General features: G+C 45.2%; 1 protein-coding gene across 4 annotated transcripts in view; it reads left to right on the forward strand.

Annotated features, from left to right (window-relative positions):
* LAMA1 (laminin subunit alpha 1) overlaps positions 1-26,488 on the forward strand; it is a 136,173-nt gene that overhangs the window by 91,008 nt on the left and 18,677 nt on the right. Inside the window, exons 35-53 of one of the 4 annotated variants that reach the window (XM_021096069.2) lie at positions 778-889; positions 2,838-3,000; positions 3,970-4,180; positions 4,339-4,455; positions 4,585-4,748; positions 6,815-6,950; positions 8,004-8,097; positions 9,660-9,776; positions 11,406-11,588; positions 11,902-12,056; positions 13,428-13,571; positions 14,779-14,912; positions 16,010-16,160; positions 17,267-17,391; positions 20,625-20,775; positions 21,719-21,863; positions 22,353-22,494; positions 25,328-25,442; positions 25,634-25,804. In XM_021096069.2, coding sequence (XP_020951728.2) covers positions 778-889; positions 2,838-3,000; positions 3,970-4,180; positions 4,339-4,455; positions 4,585-4,748; positions 6,815-6,950; positions 8,004-8,097; positions 9,660-9,776; positions 11,406-11,588; positions 11,902-12,056; positions 13,428-13,571; positions 14,779-14,912; positions 16,010-16,160; positions 17,267-17,391; positions 20,625-20,775; positions 21,719-21,863; positions 22,353-22,494; positions 25,328-25,442; positions 25,634-25,804 — 2,730 coding nt within the window. The remainder of the gene's footprint in view (positions 1-777; positions 890-2,837; positions 3,001-3,969; positions 4,181-4,338; positions 4,456-4,584; positions 4,749-6,814; positions 6,951-8,003; positions 8,098-9,659; positions 9,777-11,405; positions 11,589-11,901; positions 12,057-13,427; positions 13,572-14,778; positions 14,913-16,009; positions 16,161-17,266; positions 17,392-20,624; positions 20,776-21,718; positions 21,864-22,352; positions 22,495-25,327; positions 25,443-25,633; positions 25,805-26,488) is intronic. The other 3 variants (XM_084964184.1, XM_084964183.1, XM_084964185.1) reach the window with 3 other exon arrangements.

Genomic DNA, 26,488 nt, shown 5'->3' on the forward strand with positions numbered 1-26,488 from the left:
ACTCTGTGTCCTTAACTCCTTCACTGAGTCCTCATGATCGATATGAGTGCATAAGATTTTACTTTCTGGTTGCTACATATTTGGGTGCTGAAGCGGAGATGGGATCTTTACAGTGGAGACACTGGGAGAGTCTGTGGTTTCATAGGAAATTCAGTGGCTTTTAAAAAAATAGAGCATCTGGAGTTCCCGTCGTGGCGCAGTGGTTAACGAATCCGACTAGGAACCATGAGGTGGCAGATTCAATCCCTGGCCTTGCTCAGTGGGTTAAGGATCTGGCGTTGCCGTGAGCTGTGGTGTAAGTCGCAGACGTGGCTCGGATCCCGCGTTGCTGTGGCTCTGTCGTAGGCCGGTGGCTACAGCTCTGATTAGACCCCTAGCCTGGGAACCTTCATATGCCAAGGGTGCGGCCCTAAAAAGACAAAAGACAAAAAAATATTAATAATAATTAATAAATAAAAAATAGAGCATCTTAAGGTGTGGACCAGAGATTTAGGATGGAAATGTTCTAAAATTAGCTTGTGATGAGGTTGTCCAACTATAAATATAATAAAATTCATTGAATTTTTTTAAAAAATAGGTTATCCTGTCTCACCCGGAGTGAGCAGTAAATCATTCCTTTAACCACCTAGTCCATCTCCACCCCTGCTGCAGTTGTCAGCCTTGGCTGACATGAGGGTGTACACCTTCTCTCTGTGTTCTAGAACCTGTTCTGTTGAACTACCAAATCTTGCATTTTATTCAAAGTCAGACTAACCTGAGGCCCATATTTTCCGTCAGCTCGACAGGGTATTAGCACATAGCCAGCATGTGGCCAGGGCCACCAAAGGAATCTTCAATAAGAGTCGGGACCTCGTGATGTTTACCGAGAAGCTGCAGACAGACATCGAAGGTAGGGGCCTCAGTGTCTCATCTGGTGAGCGGAGACACTTATGTGGGAGAAACAAAACCTCTTCACTTTATTCAATACGTGAATAGACATGTGTGACTTACAGTGGACGCCTGGAGTTATCCTGATGTCCACATCGTTGTCTTTCATTGAGAGTTTTATCATGTAAAGAATGGATCTTTTTTTATTGTATTGTATTGTATTTTTGTCTTTTTAGGGCCGCACCTGCAGCATATGGAGGTTCCCAGGCTAGGGGTCTAATCAGCTGTAGCTGCTGGCCTATGCTAGAGCCACAGCAATATCAGATCCGAGCCGTGTCTGCAACCTACACCACAGCTCACAGCACCGCAGATCCTTAACTCACTGAGCGAGGCCAGGAATCGAACCCGAAACCTCATGGTTCCTAGTTGGATTCATTAACCCCTGAGCCATGACGGGAACGCCGATCTTTTTTTAAAGTTTATTTTCGACATGATGCCTTACACTTAGATCCTAGTATCAAGTAGATATGATGCCTCTCATCTATTATGAATTTGTCAAATTAATGCTTATCAAGCAGACCACATTCAGGTGGTGAGCCAGGTCCAACAGTGACCACAGGACAGGGTGAAGTAGAGGAGCTGATCACTCACGGGTGCAGGAGGAGGCAACGTGCACATCTTGAGGAGCCACACCAGGCGGTCAAGGCCAGGTGCAGGCAGAAAGAGATGGGACCAGGAGAGCAGGCCTTATTATGGTTCGTGGGCGGACGGCTTTGGGGTTCCTGGGCTAAAGGTCAGATCGCTCCGTCCAAAGCCAAGAGAGCAGGGCTCTGTCAGCCTCAGGCCTGATGTAACAGGTGCACAGGAGAAGGTGTTGGGGGGCAGAAAGATCATCCATCACAAGGGCCCCTGGGGAGTCAGAGCCAGGGCTTACATTTGCTTTTCCTCTGCTGCTGTCTGGGCGTGTGCTTGTGCGAGGGGCCAGTGTCAGCTGATGGTCCCTGCAGGTCCCTTGGCCAAACAAAAGGGATGCTGGAGCAGCAGTACCACAGAGTAGCTTAGCTACATTCTCCATACCCTTTGCCCACAGAAGGAGCTGATGGGCTTTGGAGCTTCAGTGTGGCCCCAAAGTCTATCCTAATACCAGAGTGATTGGGTCACAACTCAGTTGGGCTGTCACCTCTGATCTGGCTGTTAAAATGCTCAGTCTTTCAGCCATTGGAAATTCCTGCTTTTCTTATTAGATTCTAGGATAAGGGCAAAAAAGTATACAGACTCCAATACAAATCAGACTTTATAGGGCAAAAGGTAAGGAAATCATTAGAACAAATAACATATTTTTAAAAAGAGTGGTATTAAGGTGTTCCCATTGTGGCTCAGCAGGTTAAGAACCTGACATAATCTCTATGAAGATTCGGGTTCAAAACCTCGTTCAATGGATTAAGGATCCAGCGTAGCCACGAGCTACAGCTAGGGTGCAGAGGCAGCTCCGATCCACTGTTGCTGTGGCTGTGGCATAGGCTGGCAGCTGCAGCTGTGATTCGACCCCTAGCCTGGGAAGTTCCTCATGCTGCAGGTGTGGCCGTGCAAAGGAAAAGAAAAAAAAAAGATCATTCTCAAGTCTTGATGGTTCATCATGCCATAAGTATGTAGAATACTTCTACATGCACTAGTTGGTGCCAAGGGCAGAGAAGGCCGAGGTTAGCATGGCGGCCATAGTCCTGCCCTTACAGGGTTTATAGGTACTGGGGAAGCGGACATGAAATAAACCAGGAACCCCTATTCCATGAGTGTTTTGACGGGGGACATCCAGAGGCCACTGGGACATATAGGTGGCCTGGCCTGGCTGGCGGTTCAACTCAGTGTAGGTGAACAGAGCAGGCCTCGCTGAAGGAGGTTCTAAGTCTTTCCATTTTAGTACTGTCCACTTTTGAGAGACCTATTCGATGTTCGATGGATTTTTTCCATAGAAATTATTGAAAAGGCAACAACTCTCAATCAGACCTTGGATGAAGATGTCATGCTCCCCAATTCTACTCTTCAGAATATGCAGAATGACCTCACATCTTTGCTGGAAACCATACAGAAAAGGCATTTCCTGCAGATCCACCAGAATGCCACCCTTGAACTTAAGTAAGGTCCTGAATACCCTCCATGACCCAGCCAGTTAGTTGTGGGAACTTGAGAGCTGAGCGAGGAGGAGGCCCATGGCGGGGTAGGGGGGAACCGCAAGCTCCCCGTGGGGGCAGAATGTCTGCAAGAAGAGATGGATGCCGTCCCCTCCACGTAGAGAGAAATGCAATCCGTGTCACCATCTCACTGTGCTATTATGTCATAGGTTTGGTTTTTCTCTGTGACCTTGAAACAGCTTCTCCATCTAGCATGAACCAAAGCGTCTCCTGACACTGGCTGCACACAAGGTCAAGTGTAATGCCATGGACTCTCGTGGAAGCTAACGTAGGCAGTGGCTACCACGGAATGGACATTGTGCCAGAGTAATTTAGCTCAGTGATGCAAACTGTCATCGAAACCCATGATGTGAGAGGACAGATCACAAAGAATTGTGATGCATAGTCACTGGAAGCTTGCAATTTGCTTTCAGGCTTTTTTTCTTAGCATTTTCACACAGTGGTTTCTTGATGTCATAGCCAGGCTGTCTTTCTAGGTGGTGACCAATGCCTTAAGTACTGGTTTAAAGAGTCTCACGATCCTGTCAAAACTCTAGTCTCTGTAGAGAGCGATTTAAACTATTTTTAAAATGTATTTTGCTATTTTAAATAAGGTTCTAATGAACAACTTAGATACACATTTTGTTCTGTATTTCCCATTAGCTTATCAGGGTCAGTGTTAAGAAGTGAGAAGGTTTCTTTTAATTCTGTTGCTAAAAAATGTTAGGAAGTTTGTGAGTTTAAGGATAAAGTGTAAATCTAGCATATGTGTAAGTTGAACAGTTGTTTCCCTCTTTAAGCTATTACCCTGTATCACTTAGGACTTGGAGCAGACACTCAGAACAGCTGTGTAAAAGTTCCTTCCACGATCCTGTCTAGGATACAAACTTGATTGTTCGTTTCTAACCTTGCAAACCATCGGTTATTCTCCCAGGGCTGCTGAAGATTTATTGTCAAGAGTTCACGAAAACTACCAGAAGCCACAGGAAGCGTTGGAGATGTTAAAAGAAGCAGTCAGCAACCTCCTTTCAAAACACAGCCATGAAATGCAGGCTGCAGAAGGACTCCTGAGGGCAGCAGAGGTGAAGGCCCAGGAGAGCACTCGCCTGCTGCTCATCCTCGGGGCCAACCTGCGAGAATTCCATGTGAGTCTCACCAGCTCTGGCCCCAAATGGTCCTGTGTACATGGTCCCATTCTCAGCTTCTTAGAAAATGAGCCCCGAGAGCTCACATCATGTCAGGCACCAAGGGTGGGAAGCCGACTTGCTTTATGAAGCATCCTCAGAGGTGATTTTTGCTACAGGACCAAAATCTGCGTGTTCAGGAGGACCAGAACCTGACTTCAGCGCTCATTGCCGAGGGAAGAGGACTGCTGGAGGCGGCCACTGCGCAGGCAGATGCAGCAGGAAAGGCTCTGGCGGTAAGTGCCACCTCGGCACAGCCCCCACCTCCAGGACTTGCAAAGGACCCTCCCCCACCTAAGAGTCAGGCACCCCACTCCCACGTGAACAGATGCTCGTGTATTCACAAGGTTCATTTCTCCCCGTAGCAGTTGGAACATCACCGGGACGAGCTACTTCTCTGGGCTGCTAAGATCCGGCACCACGTGGATGACCTGGTCATGCAGATGTCCCAAAGGGGAGCTCTGGAGCTGGTCTACAGAGCAGAGGATCATGCAGCTGAGCTCCAGAGACTGGCAGGGGCGCTGGACAGGTGAGACCACACCTGGTGGAACTCCACAAGTACTGACCCATGGACAGGAGAGAAGAGGCATGGCTGGGGTTTTTTGTTTTGTTTTGTTTTGGTAGTTTTGGGCCACACTTGCAGTATGTGGAAGTTCCCGGGTCAGGGATCAAACCAGCGCCACAGCAGTAACCCAAGCTGCAACAGTGACCATGCCAGATCCTTAACCACTAGGCTACCAGGGAACTCCAAGTCATTCTTCTTTTGTCTACAAATGAAGACTCCTCTTTTATGTCCATGGCAAGGAGGATTTCCCCCCACATTTGGTACATAGTTGACCATCAGCATGAATGTCATGATGGAAAAATGCCAACGGAGCCAGGTGAGGAGGAAAAAAAATATTATGCTACCATGTCAAGCCCTCAAGGCCATAAGTTTGTACTTGGTGCTTGGGACCTCCTTACTAGGTTGCCTGTGGACAGAACCAGGTACTAATTCCTTTACGTATCTTGACTTCTTGTGACATGGCTGGCTTTAGGCATGGGGGGAGGGTGGCCCACCCTAGACTAGGAGAGTGTTGAGAATAAATTTCCAACTCCTGAATGATGTCATCTCCATTATTTTCTACTGCCCAAAGGTCATTGTACTCTAATTATTTTGGCAGATATTTTATTGATATTTGTCAGATAGGCCCTCGGCTTGTTCAATGCCTGAAATGAGCAGCACCACTTTTGGCCAGTGGTTTCCAAACTGTCTGCAGGAATAGACCAGGGAACTTCAAAATACTGATGCTCCCTCCCCATCCACGAAGACTCTGGGATGTGGCCTGTGCTTTTAATTTTTTTAAGTCCCCAGGTGATCCAGTGTGCAGCAAATGAGGGAATTGGGGTTTTACACTTTATTAATAATATACACATTATGCCGAGTTAGTCAGTGAATTTATTTCTTTAGAATCTGTTCTAAATTATGAGTGGAAAAAGCCTGGACACACTGGGAAGATATTTGTGTGTTCCTGTGTGTAGGGTGTATTTGGTGGAAGGAGAGCAATCTTTTTCCAATTTGAGGAATGCTGCCACAGAAGATTAGTTCATGCAATGAACGCAGTTAAAAACATAACATAGACTGTGGCGGAAGCTACCAGTGGCCTTGAGCGTTACTGGTCATGTCCACCATTGGAATCAGTAACAGGAAATGGAATCAGATACCCAGTTCTTCTCCTTTCCTCATCTTTCATCACTTCCCGAAAGAGAAAAGGATGTTCCGACTGCACCCACAGCTACTGTAAAATCTTTGTTACGCGGCATGCGGAGTAAGAGCCGTTTGGTCTGATGCATAACATTAAACAGCATGATTATCTTTTATTTATAATTCACTGAATTTTGCCATTCAAGTAGCAGCAAGTCATAACTGCGGATGTCTGGTTTGGGAATCACCCAACTCAGGAACCTTGGAAGGACACGAAGTGGGTTACTCAGCAGGCACAGATGTGTCAATTGTCAGATTTCAGTCTGAAGCTTGAGCAAGCTGGGTGACATTGCAGCATTACCCGCTGGCACATTCCCACTGGTAATTTGCCCAAGTAGAAGAGTGAAGTTCAGATGATTGAAATATTGTGCGATCCTCCTCCCAGACCTCTAGAGAATTCCATCAAATTGGTACATGCTCTTTGAGGAATAACATTCAGCATCCTTATATATGCTGAGAAAAGCTTTTTTAAAATTAACATGTGCATTGTAGGAGAGAGCACCACCAATGCAGACATGCAATGGTCTCAGCATGTGCAGGAGGTTGAACGGAGATCAAAAGATGTTGAGGGCAGCGGGTGGAAACCGATGGATGGTTAAAAAGATGGCAAACGGCCATCGTCTCTTCTCTGGGTATTAATTAAATAGTAGTTCTTAGGGTCACTGTGACAGTGTGACTGCTGCTTCCTAAGATTATGTTTGGAGTTAGAGGGGACTCCTTATGTTGCCATGGAATCCTATGGTCCTCACTGACGATGCTTCTCTAAGCAGAGAGAAACTGGGAGCTTTTAAGATCAGTGGGCAAGTTCAGTTTAGGTGATCGTAACATCTCTCCCTATGCTGATTTCGTAGTGGCCTTGGAGATGTTAGAAATGTGTCCCTGAATGCGACTAGTGCAACCCACATCCATTCCGACATCTGGAGCCTGATCGAAGAGTCAGAGAAGTTGGCAGAAGATGCTCTTGAAACTGTGAGCAATGTGAGTGCGGTAAGAAGTGCCCTCTGGGCTTTATGTGTGTTTTCCTCCCCTGGGAGAGTGGTCCTTCACCGAGGTACTTGGGCAAGGATGCAGTGGCTTCAGTTTATGCTGGTCAGCATTCTTTTCTGGTGGGATCTGTTTAAAGCATCTGTCATCATGTGATGTTAAGTTTTCATTTGCAGTCATAAATAATTCTTTTTATTTTTTTAAGGGCTGCACCCATGGCATATGGAAGTTCCCAGGCTAGGGGTCGAATCAGAGTCGCAGCTGCTGGCCTACATCACAGCCAGAGCAATGGGGGATCCAAGCTGCATCTCCAGCCTACACCATAGCTCCTGGCAATGCCGGATCCTGAACCCACTGATCGAGGTCAGGGATTGAACCTACATCATCATGGATATACAGTTGGGTTTGTTACTGTTGAGCCACAATAGGAACTCCATTAATAAATCTTTATTAAGACAAGGGAGGAGTTTCGGTCATGGCTCAGCAGTTAATGAATCCGACTAGTATCCATGAGGACTCGGGTTCGATCCCTGGCCTCACTCAGTGGATTAAGGATCTGACATTGCCATGAGCTGTGGTGTAGGTCACAGACGAGGCTCAGAACCCACGTTGCTATGGCTCTGTTGTAGGCCTGTGGCTACAGCTCTGATTGGACCAGTGGCCTGGGAACCTCCATATGCCAAGGGTGTGGCCTCAAAAAGGAAAAAAAAAAAAAAAAAGACAAGGGACTAGTGATGTAAAGATGAGGAAAGTGTCACAATTTCTTAGGACAAAGAAGATGCTCCTTGATGTCCCCTTGAGACATCGTTTCCTCCCCCTGGTGAAGCTCTTCATTTAATGGCTGGTTTGGGGGGTTATATATTTTTTGATGGCTCTGTTCTTTCTCTTCAGCCATAAACTAGAACACATATTAAATATAAGAGAGAACAGTTTAAATTGTCCTTACCTGGACTTCCTTCTTTGGAACTGCACTGGAGCCTCTTCTGATATTTCTCCCCTCCAGCAGGGCTCCATCCTGCCCTCCAGGAGCCGTGTTGAAATTGGTCTGTCTTACAGGTCTCGGAATCTCTTGTTGCTGATGTGAAAGCAGCTGTGCAGCGCAGTTCTGAGTTTCTAAGAGAAAGCAGCAGCCTGAGCAGAAAGCATGGAGGTCAGTTTCCAGCCTAGACTCTGCTGATCAGCAGAGTGAGAGTGGACATGTCTCTGAACAGACTTCCAGAACGTTCTCCTTTCCTGGAGCATCCTGAAGCTTAACACGTCTTTGTCACAATAATAGCGCATTTTCCATCATAGAAACATCATGTAATGTTTACTGCTATTTCGCTGTCAGGGGCCATCCCCGCTAATCTTCCATAGACTCATGAAAGCTTCCCTGAGAACCAACCCCCCACTCACGGCCTTAGCTCCTGAGCTCTTGCTGTTCTTCATGGTGTTTGTCAGGTTTTCTGTGATTTCAAGTGCTTCTCCATTCATCTCTCAGTGTCTGACAGTTTCTTGAAGAGTCATATCACATTTGATACTGCTTTGGCCTTCTTCACAGGGCTAATATAATGCTAGACTCATGGCAGGTTCTCATGAAATAATTATTGAAATCCATCATAATTTATTATGATTTATCTATTTAAAAATACACCTATGCAGTTCTGTTTTCCCTAAGGGTTTCGGAAAATATTTTTTGGCATATATAAGAGCTATCCAATACGCGTAACACAAAATGGCAGAGGAATCTGTTGTGTAAGAGAAATTAGTTTTATAAAATGTAGTGTACCTATTACCGTAATATACTCTAATTACCGTAATACACTCTATGTACTGTAATGTACTCTAATACATCAAAAATATTTTTGTTTCTTTGTGAGTGGCACCATTTAGAATTTCTGTGTCATCTCACAGCATAAGACGTCCATTATTCTCCATCATAAAGCATGAAACACAAACCCTAGCATCACCGTTGATGGGCTGTGGTTTTAGTCTCCATAACTAAAGGTATTTCGTAGACCACAAAATAGTGAGTTTTCTGACAACTAAAACTTTAGACAGTGCCATCATGTCCATCAAGGATGCTATCAATGATTTATTTTTTAACCAACTGTTCAGAATCTAAATATGATTATATATTATGAACAGCAATTTTCAAATTAAAAGCTTTGAACCAAGAGCTTTGATCCAACTTGAAGGAGGCTGGAGTTCCCTGGTGGCCTAGAGGTTAAGGATCCGGGTTGTCCCTGCTGTGGCGCAGGTTCGATCCCTGGCTCAGGAACTTCCACAACTGGGTGGTCAGAGGGAGCAGGAAAGCCGGGGAAGAGCCTGGCTGGGAGACTTTGTGGGGAGATTCCTAAGCAGGAGTCCACGTTTGGGGTTTTACAACCCAGAGGAGAAAGGTGGCCAAGATTGAGGTGTGGTTGGGAACTTCATGAGTCTGATTAAGACAGTGATTTAAAGACGGTTCTCCACCCTGGAGCTCTCATTAATTTGGACGTGAAATTCAAAAGGAAATATTAGTGAGAAGGGAAAAAATGATCTGCTTAGCAAACTAAAAACACACAATTTGTATACTGAGTGGTGCTAAGTCTTGCTGGCAAAACTTTCAATATCTGGGGTCTCTGGAGAAAGCTGCCGATTTTACAGGTGGGTCAGGAATGATCAAGAAAACCGTTGCCTAGGTAATTTGTAGGGCTAGCCTCAAAGGGAACACTTTTCCCCCTTTGATAGGTATCACGTCGGAACTGAAGGAACTGAAAAATACTACAAGCAGATTTCAAGAGAATGCTAATCAAATTACGAGGCAGATCAACGAATCACTCTTGCTACTTAGAGCAATTCCTGAAGGTAAGTGGAAAGGGGGGTCATGATTTCATTAATATCTTCTATCGCAAAACCCTTAGACGTGAGCATGAGGAAGGCCTGCCACGAGTCTGGTGCAGAGCCCTCTCCCCAAATGAGACCAAGATTGAGATAGTTTTCACTTTCAGAGGAAGATGGTTTGTAAGAGAAGATGACTCTGTTTTTTGTGTTTTTTTTTTTTTTTTTTTTTTTTTTTTTTTTTTTTTTTTATAACGTCAGAGCACCTGCATTGGAATAGAATTACACTCTGAAAAACAAAAGCTTTTGATTCTTTATGCTACCCTATTGCTTCCTTTTACAGTGGGCTAGACACATCCCTGAGATGAAAGAGGGTCATCCAAAGATGCCAGCAAGTAGAGAAGCTGGAATGTTCCTGCTTTAGAGGGAAATACTAGACTCATTATAAATCTGGGAAGCTAGAGAATTCTTGCTTGAAAATTAAATCTTCCTTCGTGAGCCATAAGCATTCTAAAATAGATCACTTTAATATTGATAGTTTGGAAATGCATTGTTCATGAAGACTGAAATAGGATAACTTTTTTTTTGTTTGTTTTTGTTTTTTAGGGCTGCACTTGCGGCATATGGAGGTTCCCAGGCTAGGGGTCAAATTGGAGCTGTAGCTGCTGGCCCAAGCCACAGCCACAGCAACGCTGCATCTGAGCCAAGTCTGTGACCTACACCACAGCTCGTGGCAACACCGGATCCTTAATCCACTGAGCAAGGCCAGGGATCAAACCTGCATCCTCATGGATGCTAGTCGGATTCATTCCCTCTGAGCCATGACGAGAACTCCTGGACTGACTTCTTACCTTAAAGGAACATTTTCTGATCTGGAAATTTCTTCTTCTCCTTCTCCTCCTCCTTCTTCTTTTTAAAGATATGTGATATATGTTGATCAAACACGGAAAAATAACTTTTTATTTTCAGCAATTTCAAACTTGCTGAAATGTTGCAAGAAAAGTAAAAGGAACCTGTAAGACCTTCATCCAGCTTCTTCTAGTGTTAATCTTGCCCCACTATATATTAAACACTTTAAAAATGAATGCGGTGCCTTAAAAAAAAATCTCCCAGATTGCCTAGAATAGCTGAATTCTAATTTATCTTCAGTAACCATTGAGTTGTTATTGTGCTGTTATTTCTAGCAGCCGATTGATGTGGTGGGCAAATATACTTCCTCTAGCCAAGGAATCTCTCTCCACCACAGATTTAAATTCCCAAACTTCTTATCCAGACACAGAGCGGTCTGACGGAGGTATGAATGACTATGAGAAGAGCATGACCGGAAAAGGGCCCAAGTAAAGCGTTTAGATTATTAACACATAAGACACTGGGCCCATGGCAATTAGCAGTTGTTTTATGATCTCATTGTGTATTGAAATCATATTTCAATACAGAGGATCTTCACCCTAAATGTTTCATTCATCCCTAAAAGGAAGCCGTAGAGCACGTGACCTACAGCCTTTGTGTTGCCATTAAAAACAGCAGCCTCCCTTGTGTTCAACAGCCAATGAGAAATTCCGTAACATGGTTCTGGGTAAAAATGACATGTGTGGTTTTATGGTTTTCTCTGTGTGTACCCCCTGGAGTGCGTGCTAGCCTGTAACCTTACTGCAGGTGTCAGTGACAGGGGGACCAGAATCCAAGAGCTGGCCGCGTCTGCAAACCAGAGCGCGACAAGCACGTTCAGGAATGTCCTGGGGCTGAGTCAGAAGCTGCGGAATACCTCTTCGGACCTGTCCAGGGTCAATGCCACGCTGCAGGAGACAGACCAACTTCTCCGCGACTCGTCGATGACCAGTACGTGGCGGTCCCCTCCCCGCCAGGAAAGTCTGTGATTTGCATCATCTGAGCAAGCCTGGGGCACAGAGGTGCCTTGTGCCCAGCCTGCATTCCTAAACACTAAAAAGGCACCTACCTCTGGATTTGCACCTAGAAAGAAAAGGGCCTGGGGTAACGGCTAATGTGGTTGTGTTTTCCATGTAGTTACCAAAAATATCATGGGTTTGATTATTAGGATATTCGGGTTTCTTTCATTGCCTTAGTGATGTGACCAATTCATTTCTCTTGTTTTCCCCCTCCCTCCAATTGTCCGGCCACCTTCATACTTTAGCTTTGTTAGCTGGAAGAAAAGTCAGAGATGTGGAGACACAAGCCAGCCTTTTATTTGATCGACTGAAGCCTTTGAAGACCCTGGAAGAGACCCTGAGCAGAAACCTATCAGAAATCAAACTGCTGATCAGCCAGGCCCGGAAACAGGCAGCGTCTGTGAGTGGGTGCTCCCCAGGGCCTCCCAGTGCTGCCCAGCACTCCCAAAGCTGAGGCTCCAGTAGCCAAGTCCCAGGGGCCGCCTGTGCAAAGGGCTCTGTCATACCTGCCCCAGCAAGCTCTCAGCCACCCCAGATTCCTCCCAGCCTGTCACCAAGCGTATTTCAAACCTTGTCGGATAGGTATTTACTTAAGTATGTTTCGTTAGTCTCCTTCTCTTTGATTTCTGCTTTCATTCAGTGTGTTTCATAAGGTTGCAAAGAACCTCTGTGTCTTTAGGGAGGTTTATCTTTGTGGTCTAGATTTATGGATCCATACCGATTACCTCAATAGCTAAGTGTCACCATCACTGTAAGTCTCATTGGTTGCATGTGGTGTTATTTCCACACAAGGTTTCCCACCTTGGTTTTCACCTTCCACGTACTCTTCAGAATGTTCATGCAGTGTGGGCCTCAACTCCAGGATTCTGATGAAGCAGCATGGATGCTGCATAAATCCAGGCCACTGGTTGCATAAAACACCAGAGAAGCACAACTTGAGGGCTTGTTTCCCGGCGGTCCTTGGCACATGGCTTTGGCTGTGCTTTAAAGGAGAGGAGCTTCAGGGAAATAAGGCTTGAGAGATTATCATTTGTCATGTTCCTGGGGACCTATAGACCATGAGTGTGACCTCCGGTCTAAGGTTTATCTTCCTGGAACTTCTGGCCCAGAGAAAGGGGCTCCGGATTCTTTGGTCCCCGAGTGACCTCACTGGAAAAGGGCTGTGGGTTTACAAGGGCTCTGGTTTCCATCTGTTTTAGTTCCAGTCACCAAATAAATGTAAACCTGTTGGATGGCTCCAAGCATTCTGCTTAATGTAAACTCACAATCTTGAAGGTTACTGTACAGAATCCATGAGAGTAATTCTTTATCAGAGAAAAATATATAAGTGGAATCATCGTTCTATAGATATTTGCTGGATGAATAAGTAGATCAGCCTTCCGCTGATTCTGTAAATGACCCACCAGTACCTTCTCTGTGCCAGAGGCAAGATTCCAAGGTGAACCGGATCAGTTCCTTGTCTTTGTCCTTCTTTTGATTGTTGGTTTTGGTCCATGTCTCACATGAGAGAGGTTCCCTCCAGGAAATACCCTGTTAAAATCCAAGACCAACTTTTCCATGTTAAGCTACTTTACCAAAAACAACAAGTTTTCGCACCCATCTGCTTTTTCACTTTATGAGACCCAGATTGCTCTGTATTATCTAGAGGGGAAAGCCGGCAGCAGGGGCAAGTGGGGAATAGAAGAGCACTTTCAAGCTGCAGGCGAGCTGCCAGTGTGTGTCCCTAAAGGACTTTTGGGCACTCAAGGACACTTCCCTTTTCCTCCTGCAGATCAAAGTCGCCGTGTCTGCAGACAGAGACTGCATCCGGGCCTACCAGCCTCAGATTTCCTCTACCAACTATAACAGCCTGACCCTAAACGTGAAGACAGACGAGCCTGACAACCTTCTCTTCTACCTGGGGAGCAGCACCAGTGTGAGTGTGACCTGCCAAAGCAATGCCACCAAGTCCCTTAGGGACAGGGTGTATTTTCTGAATTGGTACTTATTTGGGGAAAAAAAAAATAGGGCCCTTGGGAAATCACTAATTCTTATAAGGGAGCTAATCTTTTGCTAACCTGGTAATACTAGATTAAAAATGAACTAGGAAGTTCCCATTATGGCTCAGTGGTAGTGAATCTTAGTAATGTAGTTTAGATACTTAGTGAATCAGACTAGTATCCATGAGGATGTGGCTTTGATTGCTGGCCTCGCTCAGTGGGTTGGGGATCCAGCATTGCTGTGGCTGTGGCGTAGGCCAGCAGCTGCAGCTCTGATTCAAGCCCTAGCCTGGGAATGTCCATGTGCCTCAAGTATGGCCCTAGAAAGCAAGCAAACTATGGAACTGAATGACTGTGAGGAGGAGGGTGGCTTTGATGAAAGATGCCCCCCACCCACCACCCCCACATCCTAACTGTGAACCATGAGGACCAAACTTTTCATAATGTACCTCTGAAGCCACCAAGTTTCTCTTTGGGTCTGTGGAGTCCATCTTGGTGGCTGTCACCAGGGGTGGAGGTGTGCACCGCAACGGGCACATCAGGTGGTCAGGCATCCCCCAGGACCTTCCACCCACCGAGACCCTCCTGGCTCCCAGAGGTGAAGACTATTGATTCCTTGGGCTGTGTCAGTGGGAGTGAGTCAGAGCCCTTGGGTATGTTAGGGCAGAAAACATGAGGAAGCCCAAATGCCATCTGCTGTGTCTCCTTAAAATGCACAGTGCAAAACACAGGTCAGTCCATGACGCCGGATATCATGGCTGCCATCTTGTTGTGCGCCTCACGTTTGTGTGTTCTCAGGCTGGGCAAACAAACATGTGTGGTGCCTTTGCTCATGACCCCATAGAGGCTGGACACCACCAGCAAGTCTTCCTGGAGACCCTCATAGGAGGCTTCGTAAAGGCCATGCTGGGCGAGGGTGGAGGGGCACAGGTGGCTGATGGTGGCCGCCACCTCCAATACTCTAGGTCAGGCTCCAGCTCCAGGAGGGGGAGCTGGAAAGACAAAAGATCATGTCTTATTTTTCACTTTTCTATTCCTTAAGAATACAGAAAGTGCTATAAGAACTGGCTCTTTAAAGTGTTTTGGTTGTCACGTGAATTGTCTGGTATGTGACCTCATCCCCACTCCTGCCCCGCACCCCAGTCCGATTTTCTGGCAGTGGAGATGCGGAGAGGGAAAGTGGCCTTCCTCTGGGATTTGGGCTCCGGGTCAGCACGTGTGGAATTTCCAGACTTCCCGATTGATGACAGCAGATGGCACAGCATCTATGTAACCAGGTAGCAGCGAAAGTTCTCTCAGAGCATCTGTCTTTTTTAAACCTGCATCTTCTAAGTCATTACATGTCTGTAATATCAGATAACAGTCTGAAATTTCTGGGAAGTCAGATTATAGTGAAACCAGAATACTTGGTTTGGATTAATTATAGAAATAAGGTTTTGTGTTTTTTTTTTTTTTCATTACTGCAGAAGAAATAAACTTGGTTACCAAAACCGATAATCAAAAGAAGGAAAAAGTTAAAAGCTTATGTTACCTTTAGAATGTAAGGTCTCATGTGGTGCAGTGGAAGAGAATCCAACTAGGAGCCATGAGGTTACAGGTTTGATCCCTGGCCTCGCTCAGTGGGTTAAGGATACGGTGTTGCTGTGAGCAGTGGTATAGGTCACAGACACAGCTCGGATCTGGCATTGCTGTGGCTATGGTATAGGTCGGTAGCTGTAGCTCCAATTGGACCCTTAGCCTGGGAACCTTCATATGCTGCAGGTGCAGCCCTCAAAAGCAAAAAAAAAAGAATGTAAGTCTTAACCTGAGGCAGCCAACCCAGTAAAGTGTGTTCGCCCCAGCAACGGGGAGTAAAGCCCAAGGTGGCGGAAACGCCATGTGGCTGGCGGGGTACAAGCAGAGTGCCGAGATCAGGATACAAGTGGGGATGCGTTTTAGCAAAATTCTTCCTTTTAAAGCCCCTCTCCAGGGCCAACTGCTGTTAAGCAGCTGTAGGTGTATCTTTCTTTTCCCTTTTCGGTAATATTACAGTTTGTTGTTGATGGTGTGTTGTTGGGAATTTCTGATTTCTGCTTTTCCATTCGAACAAATCAGATAATAATAAAGGCAGAAGACTGCTCCCAGTATATCTAGTCCATTATCCGTAACTATTTTAAGCAAGGAGGTAATGTGATTGAATTCATGTTTTAGAAGAAATGCTCCACGTGACTTTGCAGTGCAAACTTGAGGTGGGCTTGGCAAGACCAGAAGCAGAGAGACCCGCTGGGGACATGGGGAGAAGCAGAGGGAGGCTGCAGGTGACACAAGTGTGCATGTCTGCTCATTGGCTTGCAATCCTGAAAGTGCTCTTTTTGCAATTCTTTGTGATCCTTAGATTTGGAAACACTGGTTCGTTGAGTGTAAAGGAAATGAGCGCGTCCCAAAAGCCACCACCAAGAACAAGCAAATCCCCTGGCACGGCTAATGTTCTGGACGTAAACAATTCAACATTGATGTTTGTTGGAGGGCTTGGAGGACAGATCAAGGTAACCTTCAGAACGTCCGTCTGAGCGGGACTGATTGGCTGGTTTTACCAAAATATAAAATAAATATGTACATGTAAAACTGACTTACTTTGCTATACACATGAAAGTAACACAACTTTCTAAGTCAATTTATAAGTCTAAGAAAATTTATTTCTTTAATGAATGTGTTTAAATTTTTGAAAATATTCTAGGCAGGTGAAGATGGTCCAGCTTCTATCATTGTGCTTAATGACAGTTCATCTGCAGCCTTGGGTTGGTTTTATAAAGGATCATGCTTAATAAATAGAATAAATGGAAAAGAAGGCAATGGTTCATTTCACTATTCATTTTCTCCCCAATAATAGAAGAGGAAATTCAATATTACACACTAATTTCTGTGGACTTCCTCTGTGTTTATTTTAACTCTAGTGGTAGATGAATACCAAGTAGTGTTTAGCAAAAGAGCCCATCGTGTATTTTATTATATCAGTTATGCTCTCACCCAGTAAAGTTGAGCCGCCTGGATTTGGTTCATTGCTGAAATGAGAGTAGGGGTCTCCACTCCCACCAGGCCCTCATGGCCAACTACATTCTCTGGGTCTCTTTTCTCCTTTGTTAAGGGACCTTTTCTCTAGTGACTTTAGTAACCGAGGTGACCTTTGGGATCTCGTCTTGCTGTCACTTGGGATTCCAGTTCATGATTGGAAGGAAGCCCGGTGTTCCCAGACTGGTCATTTTTCTGGCTGTTGTTTTCTCAAAATTTGGATCCATTAGATTTGAGTTCCCAAGGAGGAGTTTCGTGTTCTTAAGGAATATACCTAGAATAAGATAGATATATTCATGCCCTTAAAGACTATAGTCCTGGAGTTCCCGTTGTGGCTCAGTGGGTTAAGAATCTGACGAGTATCCATGAGGATGCAAATTTGATCTCTGGCCTCGCTCAGTGGGTTAAGGATCCGGCATTGCCATGAGCTGTGGTGTAGGTTGCAGATGCAGCTCTGATTCGACTCCTAGCCTGGGAACTTTCATATGCTACAGGTGCAGCCATAAAAAGAAAAAGAAACAAGAAAGTATTCTTCTGCCCCTAATATACATGGCCTGTGTGTGTGTGTGTTCGTTTGCATTAGAAGTCTCCAGCTGTGAAGGTCACTCATTTTAAAGGCTGCATGGGAGAGGCCTTCCTGAATGGACAGTCCATCGGCCTATGGAACTACATGGAAAGGGAAGGGAAGTGCCACGGCTGCTTTGGAAGGTAATATGCCCTGCGAGCAACATATGAGACACTAACATGCACTGTGGCCCTGTCCTGGGAAAAGGTTAGAGGCAGCATTTCCAACACTCCGTTGACCCTGAACTCTTCTTAAAAAGGAGTCCTCCAGCGTGGCTGTGTTCCATAGAACGAGCTTTGTAAGTGCTGATAGAGACACAAACGGGTCCCTATGTCTACATTTGTCAGTGGATTAAACTGTCTTCACTTTAGATAAATGCCCTCCCCTCTTAGACAAACTTTAGCTCAAGGAGTTAATAAATGACTTCTAGTAACTGGATCCATTTTAACAGGTCAGTAATCAGAATTCATTGTCCTTTTACCTTTGTGCATACTTTGGCCATTGTTAAATCATTAGCATGGTCCATCATTAGCAGTGTTCTTTAGCTTTAAAAAAGTTTTTTTCTCAATATGATCATTTACCGTTAACTTTGATTTATATTAGGAAGTAGACGTATTGAATTTTTTTGTTTTTTTTCCTCTTTGAGTATACTTACACCTCTTTGCATGGTATCAGCATGTGCATAATTATGAACAATCTCTTAAATTCTTTAAGGATGATAGAAAATAAACCATTGATTTTTTAACAGTTCACATCTAAATATGGAAGAATCCCCTTTTGTCGAATTAACAGGCCTTTATGCTTGTTTCGGTTCTAAGTGGCTATTGCAATAGAGTGTGATAGGCCTTTGGGATGGGACGGCCATCTGTTTCCGGGCCCTCTGCTAGATACTGGCATTGTCAGCATTAGGCGCAGAGCTCATCCCCTCCAGTGTCCCATGCCCTAGGGAAAAATTCCTAAGATGCTTTTTTGTGGAAACATGAACAGGGGCTCTGTGCTGCAGCAGTAGGGGCAGCAGTAGGTGGGTGGCACCTTAGGCTGGGAGCCCAAGCAACATCCTGTCACTCGCATAAAGCTGCACGGAGTCTCACAGGTGCTTCGGTGCATCCCATCTCATGACTGAGAGCTTGGATCAGAGAGGTCTAGTCATTCTTCCAGGGTCACAGAGCTGAGACTTGGGAGGAGGCGTCTGCCCGGGCCTGCTGACTGCCGGGCTCTCGCAATAACCACGGGGCATCAGGAGGGATTCAACCAGGAAGTGCGGTGGCGGATCCCATTGGTCATTTGTCCCAGGAGCTTAGCCAGCAGGGGCCTGGCACTGCCTTCCTGTGGCCCATCTGGGAACAGGTGCCAGGTCTGACTAGAGAGGCACATGGGCCTTGTAGTGATAGAAGGAAAGCCTAACCCACAAGGGGACAAGCCCCAGAAAAGTGCCGCTGACCCCAGGGATGTGAGTCGTCTCAGGAGAACCGCATTCATCCATCCTTTCCTGTGCATTCTTTCCACTCAGTGGCCCCGCACTCAGGCAGGACCTGCTGACGGAGAAAAGCCAGAAGCAAAGATTCCACCTTCCTGAAAACAGAGGTCTCATGAGCTCTGGGGAGGGAGAGGGCATGCAGGGTCCTACCAGGTGGATTTCTGCGATTTCACTGGAAACTGGCTTCCCCATTTTCTTGGGTGTGACCTTGGTGTGACCTTGGGCAAGAAGCCTAAACTCTGAGGCAAAGTGGGACTCATTGAGGACCTCTGAACACAGAATAATCTGAGCTAAAAGGGAGCCAAGATTTGCCATGTACCAGACACTGTTTCAAGAACTTTACAAGTATTAAGTCATGTCTAACCCTTCCAGAAGTTCTATCATTACCCCATTTTATAAAGGAGAGGAAACACAGAGAGGTTAGGTAACTTTTCCAAGGTCACACAGCTAGTAAGTTAGACAGCTGAGATTTGAACCTCAGCATTCTGGTTCCAGAGTCTGTGTCCTTAGCCATATGAAACATGTCAGCCAAGAGGTAGAGCAATGGACATGCATATAGGAGGCCAAAAGTTTGAGAATTAAGTGATTGAGAATTAGGCCACAGTCTGTTTATGCAGAACACATTTCCTTACACTTCCTTATAGGAGATCTCAAGACAGAAATTTTTAGAAAAGTCAGGATTACAGGAAGCTATATATTTGAAAGTTCGGGTTTTATCAAGTTCCGCTACATTTTGTTTTGTTATTGGAAACAATTTCACTGCTAAGTTATTCTGTCCCTGCTTGGTGATGTGGCCCTGAGTTTGGTTACTACGCCTTCAACTGAGAAAAGTACAAATCCATACCTTCCCCCAAACTCCCTAATCTGTTTCACTCTCAAGCCCTGTGACATTCCAGAAAAATACTTTTTGAACATAATAAAGATATGTTCCAGATGAAGTTACCTTGTACTTTTTGAGCTTTTCAAGGCATGGGGAAAAGTACAAAACACTTATCTAAGCAGTGCTGGGGTCCACATATATAACTGTTGTAGGCTTATCCTGCAGATTTTTGAGATCCTTTTTTGTCAATGACATTTTTGTAAACCGGTAAACCGATCCTTCTGGTACATTGTATTTTTGTTGTTGTTGTCGTCTTTTTTTTTTTTTTTCGCCTTTTCTAGGACCACTCCCGAGGCATATGGAGGTTCCCAGGCTAGGAATCGAATCAGAGCTGCAGTCGTCAACCTACACCAGAGCCATAGCAACGCAGGATCCGAGCCGCGTCTGCAACCTACAGCACAGCTCATGGCAACACCGGATCCTTAACCCACTGAGCAAGGGCAGGGATTGAACCCACCACCTCATGGTTCCTAGTCAGATTCATTAACTGCTGAGCCACAGCAGGAACTCCTGATACATTGTACATATTTGTTTTCTTTTTTTTTTTCATATTCGTTTTCCACCATCAGTCCTGTTTAGCTGATGTGTTAGTTAAAACCAGCCAAAGGTGATAAATGCCCACACAAAAATTATTCTCAAAGCACTGGAATTAAGAAAGGACATTAAAGGACTAACATCAAGGGCCGTCAAAGTCACGTTAAAGGAAATGAGAACAAATGAAAATCTAGCCATAAAGTAGAAATATTTACAGCAGGAATCCATCCTTTGGGGGGATTTCTTTTCAGTACTGTGGACAGTGCCTACATTAACTTTCCTTCCCTCCTAAAGCAACTGGGTGCTCGTTTTGCATAATCTCATGGGGAGTGTATTTGAATATATTTGAACCGACACTTGTTATCAAACTATAGGAATAAACACGCTATTGCTGTTTTTGTGAGGGAGGACTCAGCGCAAGTACTGTGTGTTCTCTTTAACTACCTTCCTGATAATAGCGTATGTTTCACCTTCTCTCTTTGCAGCCCCCAGAATGAAGACGCGTCTTTCCATTTTGATGGGAGCGGGTATTCTGTTGTGGAGAAGACCCTCCGGGCTACTGTCACTCAGATAATCATGCTTTTTAGCACCTTCTCACCAAATGGGCTGCTTCTCTACCTGGCGTCCAATGGCACCGTAAGAGTCTTCATGGGGCACTGGGCCCCATTGCGTGTATGCAGTTGGATTACTATGAGGATGTCTATGTTTAATGATTCTTCTATGAGCTTATACTTGTATAATATGCACAGATATATGCCACGTTATTTCCCCATTTTAGGTTATTTTTTGATTTTTGCCTTTTTAGGGCCATACCCGCAGCATATGGAGATTCCCAGGCTAGGGATTTAATCAGAGCTGTAGCTGTCGGCCTACCCCACAACCATAGTGACAAGGGATCTGAGCTGCATCTGTGACCTACACCACAGCTCACGGCAACGCGGGATCCTTAACCCACTGAGCAAGGCCAGGAATTGAACCTGCATCCTCACGGTTCCTAGTCAGATTCATTCCCGCTGAGCCACAATGGGAACTCCTTCCCCATTTTAAATGTTTAATTTTATCCATACAACTTCACTGAAGAATGTTTGGAAAATATAGGAGAACATCAAGTAGAAAATAGCCTCCCATCATTATAGAGACCAATTAAACATTTCTTATTAAATTCAGAGCTTAAATGAGCTGTCTTATTTTATTCCCTCTGACCACATGGCCTTATCTGAGGTCCCTTACGGGAAGTTCATGATCTTACTTTCAGCTTTTGGGCTGGTGATTTTTCTCAATCTTCTGTTTTTATTTTTAGGACCGGCCCATTTGTCAGTCTAAATGAAAACAGACACAGAGATTCCACTTCTCTTACTATATTGTAGATTTTGATGACCATGAGTTTGTCTCCTGTATGTCTGCATATTATTCCAATAAGCCTCTGTGGACATTTTTATTTTGGGAACATTGACTTCTGGCTGTTGGGCCAGATTTCCTTTTCTCGGTTTAACTGTAGGAGGTTTCCGCCATCCCTGACTTGAAGAGAAAAGAAATCTTGTGATAACAAAGTAGCTATGAGTCACTCTTTTCTTTACAGAAAGACTTTTTATCCATCGAGCTGGTCCACGGCAGAGTGAAGGTTACTGTTGACCTGGGCTCTGGGCCTCTTGCACTTATTACAGACAGACGTTATAATAATGGAACCTGGTATAAAATCGCCTTCCAACGAAACAAAAAACAAGGTAAGGGCACAGAAGATGGACAGAATGTCCATCACCTGCCTCGGAATTAAAATCTCTCCAAAGTCAGCAGTTTTTTGTTTTGCTTTAGATTTCTGGGTACTCTTGAATGATAGTCTCCTCAAAAGTCATTGTTTTCTTGGGAATACTAAGCACCAGGATTCACAGTTTGCTGGAGGAGCATTATAATTCTGTGGGACTCCCGTTTCTAAGTGCATTATTTAACCCGAAATGCTGAACTGGAATCAAGGAGCGAATTGATTCTCTTTTCTTCCACACACGTACTTTCACCACTTACCGTGTGTTTTCTGGATTTATTATTGACATTGGTAAAGAGGATTTTCAGTCGTCATGTATCAGTCAAGAACATTCCCTGATCAGATTTGCAGAATGACTATATCTTTGTAAAGGAACTTTGCTGGAAGTCTGTGTTTTACCTTTCTGTAGAAAATGAGGTTCATTTTCTTATTTATTCCTTTTTATCTCCTCTAGGGCTCCTAGCGGTTATCGATGCACATGACACCAGCTACAAAGAAACCAAGCAAGGCGAAACTCCGGGAGCATCTTCTGACCTCAATCGTCTAGACAAGGATCCGATTTATGTGGGTGGAGTACCTAGGTCGAGAGTGGTGAGGTATGAAGCCACGGGCAGAATTTTCATGTCTCAAATTACCAACTGTCTTAGTTTCCATAACAAGGTTCCACCAACCGGGCAGCTTAAGGACAGGAATGCGGTCTCTCACAGTTCTAGAGGCTACAGTCCAAAATCAGCTGTCGGCAGAGCTGCTGCCTCCTGAAGACCCGGTTCCATGCTTGTTTCTGGGCTTCTGGTAGCTTTGGGCACTCCTGAGCTTGTAGACGGCATTCTGTCTGTGTGGACACGCCAGCTCCCCTCTATGTGTGTCTCTGCGTCCAATTTTCCCCTTTCCTAAGACAGCTGTCATACTGGATTAGAACCTGCCCTAATGACCTCGACTTGCCTTGATGACAATGGCAAAGACCCTGTTTCCAATGGGGGTTAGGACGTCAACATCTTTGCTGATGGGATATAATTTAATGCATCATTAACATTAACATTCTGATTTGATTAATATGCCACTAATTAGGAAGTCAAGAAAGCTTCCTGCAGTAGAATTTATGATTTTTCTACTTCTTGCCTTTAAAATATCTAAAAAATTGTTACACGTGCCATTTGGATACCCCATCATCACATGTCATTCTCCTGTCCAGATATTCTAAGAGTAGTAGAATCTCTCTGTCAGCAAAAAAAAAAAAAAAAAAAAAAAAGGATCATGCTTTCTGCAGACTTATCTGGACTCCCCCTTTGTGTGATTAGAATGAATAATGTACATGAAAGTTGAAAGACCAGCATCAGCAAGTTGGACGAATGATAGCAGAAGAGAGATGCGTTCATTCTTGTTTAGCTTTGCAACTTTAATAATTTACGTAAACTTTCCATGGTTCATGGTTTGTTGTCCTCAGTTTTGTCATTTTGGATTGGGAACAAATCATGCTGTGCATGTCTTTTTTTTTTTTTTTTTTTTTTTTTTTTTTTTGTCTTTTTGTCTTTTTGCCTTTTCTAGGGCTGCTCCTGTGGCATAAGGAGGTTCCCAGGCTAGGGGTCTAATTGGAGCTGTAGCCACCAGCCTACACCAGAGCCACAGCAATATGGGATCCAAGCCACGTCTGCAACCTACACCCCAGCTCACAGCAACGCCGGATTCTTAACCCACTGAGCAAGGCAAGGGATTGAACTCACAACCTCATGTTTCCTAGTGGGATTCGTTAACCACTGAGCCACAATGGGAACTCCTTTTTCTTTCTTTTTTTTTTAATAAAAGGACGTATTGGACCAGTAGTCAAAGAAGTGTAGTTTGCAGGGAGTGGGATCACGAAATGTCCAAATTGAGTTACAACCTGGTAGTTTTCCAGTGTGTATTTGTTGCAATACCTCATCTTCAAGCTGAGTTCTTACCCACAAATGCAGCTGATGCAGTTACTGTGGGTGGAGCAGCCCAGAATCCACTTCCTGACACATGCCCTTCTCAGCTGGAAACGTCTGAAGGTTCAAGAAACAGTTTACAGCCACTGCCACCCCCTCCCCCACCTCGGTCTTGGAAGTGGACACTCCTAAGCTTCCAGGGGGTTGGTCACTTGCCCTCGGTCCTTACCCCTCTGCCAAGGTTGGGCCGGGACTGAAAGCCTGTCTCCTAATCCTTCAGACGTCATTCCCTGACCTGGTGGCATCAGGGATGTTCCTGAAGTTACAAGAGTTGTAATTCACTTGTTCTTTGCCTAAATGGTGCATAGTGTAGACCCTGAGAAAATGGCAGGATCCCTTTTCTAGGGAGACATCTTAAGTCACAGATGTTTGTGCTAGAAGGATCTTGAATTTCACTGAGGCTGGCCTCCTCACTCGCAGGGGAAGAAATTGAGATTCAGAAAGGTTGAAACTTGGAGTTCCCATTGTGGCTCAGCAGTAATGAGTCCAACTAGTATCCATGAGGATTCAGGTTCAATCCCTGGCCCTGCTCAGAGGGTTAAGGACTCAGTGTTGCTGTGAGCTGTGGTATAGGTGGCAGGCATGGCTTGGATCTGGCATTGCTGTGGCTGTGATGTAGGCTGGCAGCTACATCTCTGATTCACCCTCTAGCCTGGGAACCTCCATATGCCATGGGTACAGCCAAAAAAAAAAAAAAAAGGCAGAAAGAAAGGTTGAAATTTGATGACTCTGGCAGGAAACCATGTTCCTGCAAAGTTCTCTTGTCACTGGCTGGTGCTTCAGGGTGTAATTGGCGATGTTCGGGGGTCTCCATGATTTGGAAATGACAGCCTGTTCACACTGCAGCCTCGCCCCACCCAGCAGTGTGGCAATTTCTGTAATAAAAATAAGGGATTGACTTCTAAGCAAAGAAACAGGGTTTTGGATAACCCCAGACCTTTCCAAATGCAGTTATTTCCTGCAAGACAGAGCTCACAAACACGTATGGACCAAGGCCAGTCCCTCCTAGCCACATGATCCTGGGAAATAGCATTGCCCAAACCTGCCCCGGGGGAGGTACACGTTTGCTGTACATGGAGACTGGGTTGTCATCTCTGTGCTTTAATGTCCTTGTGTTGAAGCACTTTCTTCCAACTGCCCTGTGTTCTAGTGTGTATGTTTAAATTGCAATGACTTTAATAGTTTCCCTTAGCATATTAAACCTGCCTTGATCTAGGTGGCCACCTAGGCGGTCAGGCTCACTTTCTTTAGTCCTAAGGGGAGTCCCTTTCTTTAGTCCTAAGGGGAGTCCTTGTTTGGCCTGAAGTTCTCGCCATCAGCATCCTTCTTAGAGGGAAGCCTAGGCATTTCTGCAGAATGACAAGAGGTCTTCCTTACGTGGAGGTCCGTTTTGACTTCTTCCTTCAGCACTGGGAGGACATAAAATCCTAATACTGTTGTGGTGGTTCTCCCTCCTTCCCCACAGGAAAGGTGTTTCCAGCAAAAGCTACCTGGGCTGCATCAAAAACCTGGAAATATCCAGATCAACCTTTGACTTACTCAGAAATTCCTACGGAGTGAGAAAAGGCTGTGTACTGGAGGTGGGGAGTGTTTTATTCATATGGGGAAGAGTTTCTATGAATGTCCCCGACATACCGACATTGGAAGATAACAGGTCTAAACCAGGGGGCTGAACAGACCCAAGGGTGGAAGGAAAGGGTGGCAGCCTCTGTCATGGGAGCTCCAGCCCGGGGCTGGCCTGACTGTGCCTTCTCATCCTCTTTGTGACCAGCCCATCCGAAGTGTTAGCTTCTTGAGAGGCGGCTACGTGGAACTGCCACCCAGGTCTCTGTCACCAGAATCGGAATTGTTGGCAACCTTTGCCACCAAGAACAGCAGCGGCATCATCCTGGCTGCCCTGGGCCAGGACAGCGAGAAGCAGAGTCACCAGCAGGCTTATGAGGTGAGTGGCCCTCGAGCCAGGAGCTAAGGAAGGAAACCCTGGATGGAAGATGACTTAGTGGTAACATTTATTCTAGCAGTGCGCCTGGGTGGTTAGGGGTGGTGCATTTTTTATAATAGAAAGGATCATTGCTGAATGCCTTTCCCATTTGAATCAGTGATTTCTTTGTTCTGCATGATCCATCTTCCTGGTCCCGCCACTAAGAAGAGAGATACTTGCTGCCTATCATTAGTTTCAATGGCAGAGGTAATAATTACCCTTTCCTCTGCTCAAACTTCATACATCATGGACTTGGAAGAGGTTCACAGAATGCTAGTGTGTTGTCTGTCTGAAGTGGAAGCCATGCAGCTACAATTGAGGGTACCGTTGTCTGCTGTGCAAGATCTTGTACAGACAGTGCTGTGTAATTATCTCAGCCACACTTCAGCGTGAATGCTGCCTCCCTTCTTTTGCGGAGGAAACAACGGGATTCAGAGAGCCTGGTTAAGCTGCCCAAGATACACAGCTGTTATTTCAGAGCCCGGTCTTAGACCCCACACACCTCACAAGCCACGTGGTGCGGGTCTAACAAGGACAGAATAGCTCGTGGTCTCCAACAGCCTTTTTAAGTTGAGATAAAAGTAACTATTTTTAGGAGAAATATTCAGTGGCATTTAGTGCTTCCACACTCTCGTGAGGCTACCT

The sequence above is a fragment of the Sus scrofa genome, chromosome 6 (assembly GCF_054392235.1).
Source record: "Sus scrofa isolate SSC_HxYL_T2T_F1_AM1 chromosome 6, Sscrofa_HxYL_maternal_Yorkshire_Landrace_v2.0, whole genome shotgun sequence".
NCBI classification, from domain to species: domain Eukaryota; kingdom Metazoa; phylum Chordata; class Mammalia; order Artiodactyla; family Suidae; genus Sus; species Sus scrofa.